At 52.6% G+C, this 2,796-nt stretch overlaps 1 protein-coding gene across 1 annotated transcript in view; it reads right to left on the bottom strand.

The window, feature by feature from the left end:
* Nucleotides 1-2,121: 2,121 nt before the first annotated feature.
* Nucleotides 2,122-2,796, bottom strand: part of EEF2 (eukaryotic translation elongation factor 2) — a 16,092-nt gene continuing 15,417 nt past the window's right edge. The window contains exon 14 of the mRNA XM_011943607.1: nucleotides 2,122-2,796. Coding sequence (XP_011798997.1) covers nucleotides 2,602-2,796 — 195 coding nt within the window. The 3' untranslated portion in view covers nucleotides 2,122-2,601.

Genomic DNA, 2,796 nt, shown 5'->3' on the forward strand with positions numbered 1-2,796 from the left:
TAGTCCCAACTACTCGGGAGGCTGAGGCAGGAGAATGGCGTGAACCCGGGAGGCGGAGCTTGCAGTGAGCTGGGACCACGCCACTGCACTCCAGCCTGGACGACCAGTGAGACTCCATATCAAAAATAAAAATAAAGAATAGGCCAGGCGCCATAGCTCATGCCTGTAATCCCAGTACTTTGGGAGGGTGAGGTGGTTAGATCACAAGGTCAGGAGATCGAGACCATCCTGGCTAACATGGTAAAACCCTGTATCTAGTAAAAACTACAACAAAAATTAGCCGGGTGTGGTGGTGTGCGCCTGTAGTTCCAGCTACTTGGGAGACTGAGGCAGGAGAATGGCGTGAAACCAAGAGGCAGAGCTTGTAGTGAGCAGAGATCGCACCACTGCACTCCAGCCTGGGCGACAGAGTGAAACTCCGTCTCAAAAAAAAAAACAAAAACAGAACAGGACCAGGTATGGCGGCTCACACCTATAACCCCAGCACTGTGGGAGGCTGAGGCCCGCTGCTCTCTTGCAGTCAAGAATTTGAGACCATCCTGGCCAACGCGGTGAAACCCCATCTCACCTAAAAATACAAAAATTAGCCAGACATGGCGACAGGCGCCTGTAATTCCAGCTACTCTGGAGGCTGAAGCACAAGAATTACTTGAACCCTTGAACCCGGAGGTGGAGGCTATAGTGAGCAGAGATGACGCCACTGCAGTCCAGCCCGGGCGATAGAGCGAGACTCACCCTCAAAACACAGTAATCCAAGCCGCCCACAATTTCCCCGACTGCTGGGAAACATAGTTCAGTTACAGCCCCAATTCAACAGCCAAGCCAAACCTCAGGCATACCTACATGTGGGCAAAGCCTCAGCTGAAGCTTGGCCTTGGCAGTGCAGGGCCAGAGTGCCCCCCGCTTTGCCAGAAACCCACAGTGCTACTTCACAGTCTCCACCTGCCTTCCTGAGGACACAGAAATACGCAAAAAATCATGTTAACCTTCTTATCAACATTAACAAGATCAGCCCTCCTCACATCTTAGGCACCATTTAGAGAATAAATGAGGTGTGGTGGCTCACACCTGAGATCCCAGCACTTTGGGAGGCTGAGACAGGAGGATTGCTCGAGTCCAGGAGGGAAACTAGCCTGGGCAACATGGCACAGTAGCTCACACTGTAATTCCCAGCACTTTGGGAGGCCAAAGCAGGCAGATCACTTGAGGTGAGGAGTTCAAGACCAACCAGGCCACAGCAAAATTCTCAAAATAAATAAAATAAAAATTAGCTGGGCATGGTGGCACATGCCTGGAGTCCCAGTTACTTGGCAGGCTGAGGCAAGAGAGTCCAGGAGGTGGAGGATGCAGTGAGCCGATTGCACTACACTCATCTGGAAAACAGCAAGACTCTGCCTCTAAAAAATTGTTCAAAAGGCCGGGCACAGTGGCTCACGCCTGTAACTGGCCAAGGCCTGTAAAAGGCCAAGGCGGGCAAATCACAGTCAAGAGATCGAGACCATCCTGGCCAACATGGTGAAACCCCCGTCCCTACTAAAAATACAAAGATTAGCTGGGCGTGGTGGTACACGCCTGTAATCCCAGCTACTCAAGAGCCTGAGGCAGGACTTGAACCCAGGAGGTATAGGTTACAGTGAGCAGATGGTGCCATTCCACTCCAGCCTAGGAAACAGAGACTCCATCTCACAAAAAAGTTTCAAAGCAAGCAAATGGGTTTCTAGCAAACTAGTCAGGACTGGGAGGACCATAGAAAATCCTGATGGTGGATAGAACGTGTGAGCTTGTCAGCAATTCAGAGGGTTGCTGAAGTCCGCAAAGTTCAGTCTGGTGCCCCTCACTCCACAGAGCCATCCAAATGCATTCAAAGTGACATCTTATAATTTAATTCTTGGCCACGCTAATTCCCTGAGCACTTCAAACGCTCAGTAGACCCATGCATCTGGCAGCTGCTTCTCTGAATGACACAGGGGTAGGGCATTCCAACCATTCCACAATGTTCCACCTAACACACTGAGGCAGCCCCAGGCTGCACCTAACTAGGGCCCCTTCTAGGCTCTGGTGAGCCCGGTACTGGGCAGCCCTGCTCCGCTAGGAAGACACGGTGAAAAACGCAGAACGGAGTCACCACCATATCAAATTTATTATTCCAATGGCACTAGTACAGCTGGAGGTGCTCATGGTGACACCGCACAGGACTTCCTGCCTGCTAGAAATCATCTACCTGCTTGTTCCTTTCCCCTTTCCGGGGCAAAAGCCACCACGGGCCATTTACCCAAATAAACCTCTTAATGCGTTTGTTAAAATTTGTTTGGACATCTGAGTTTCCCTCTGAAGAAATGGAAAAAGTGTTGGGTGTCCCATCCCACCTCCCCCTCCCCGACCAGCCCAGTAAAAGTCCCTGCTAAGAGGGCGTGTCTGCTGCCTCTGGACTCTGGAAATAAATATCGAAAGAAACGGCATCAAGTGTTAAGGTTGAGTGATGGCACGCAGCGGGCCCCGGAAACCTCTCAGGGGAGCGTCGCTGTGTCGGGACAGTCTCCAGGACATGGTGCTGTGGGTGCTGCGAGTCCCCAGGGCAGCAGGTGCTGCAGGAAGGGCCGCCTACAATTTGTCCAGGAAGTTGTCCAGGGCCGGGATGCCTTCCTTCAGGCCCTTGCGCTTGCGGGTCTCAGCCACCACCTGGCTGGGGCGGCTGCTGTTGTCAAAGGGGTCTCCGGGCAGGATCTGCCAGTGGTCGAACACACACTGGGGGAAGGCCTGGCCGCCCGTGTTGGACCTCAGGTCAGCGGTGAAGCC

The sequence above is a fragment of the Colobus angolensis genome, unplaced genomic scaffold (genome assembly GCF_000951035.1).
Source record: "Colobus angolensis palliatus isolate OR3802 unplaced genomic scaffold, Cang.pa_1.0 Scaffold22, whole genome shotgun sequence".
NCBI lineage: Eukaryota > Metazoa > Chordata > Mammalia > Primates > Cercopithecidae > Colobus > Colobus angolensis.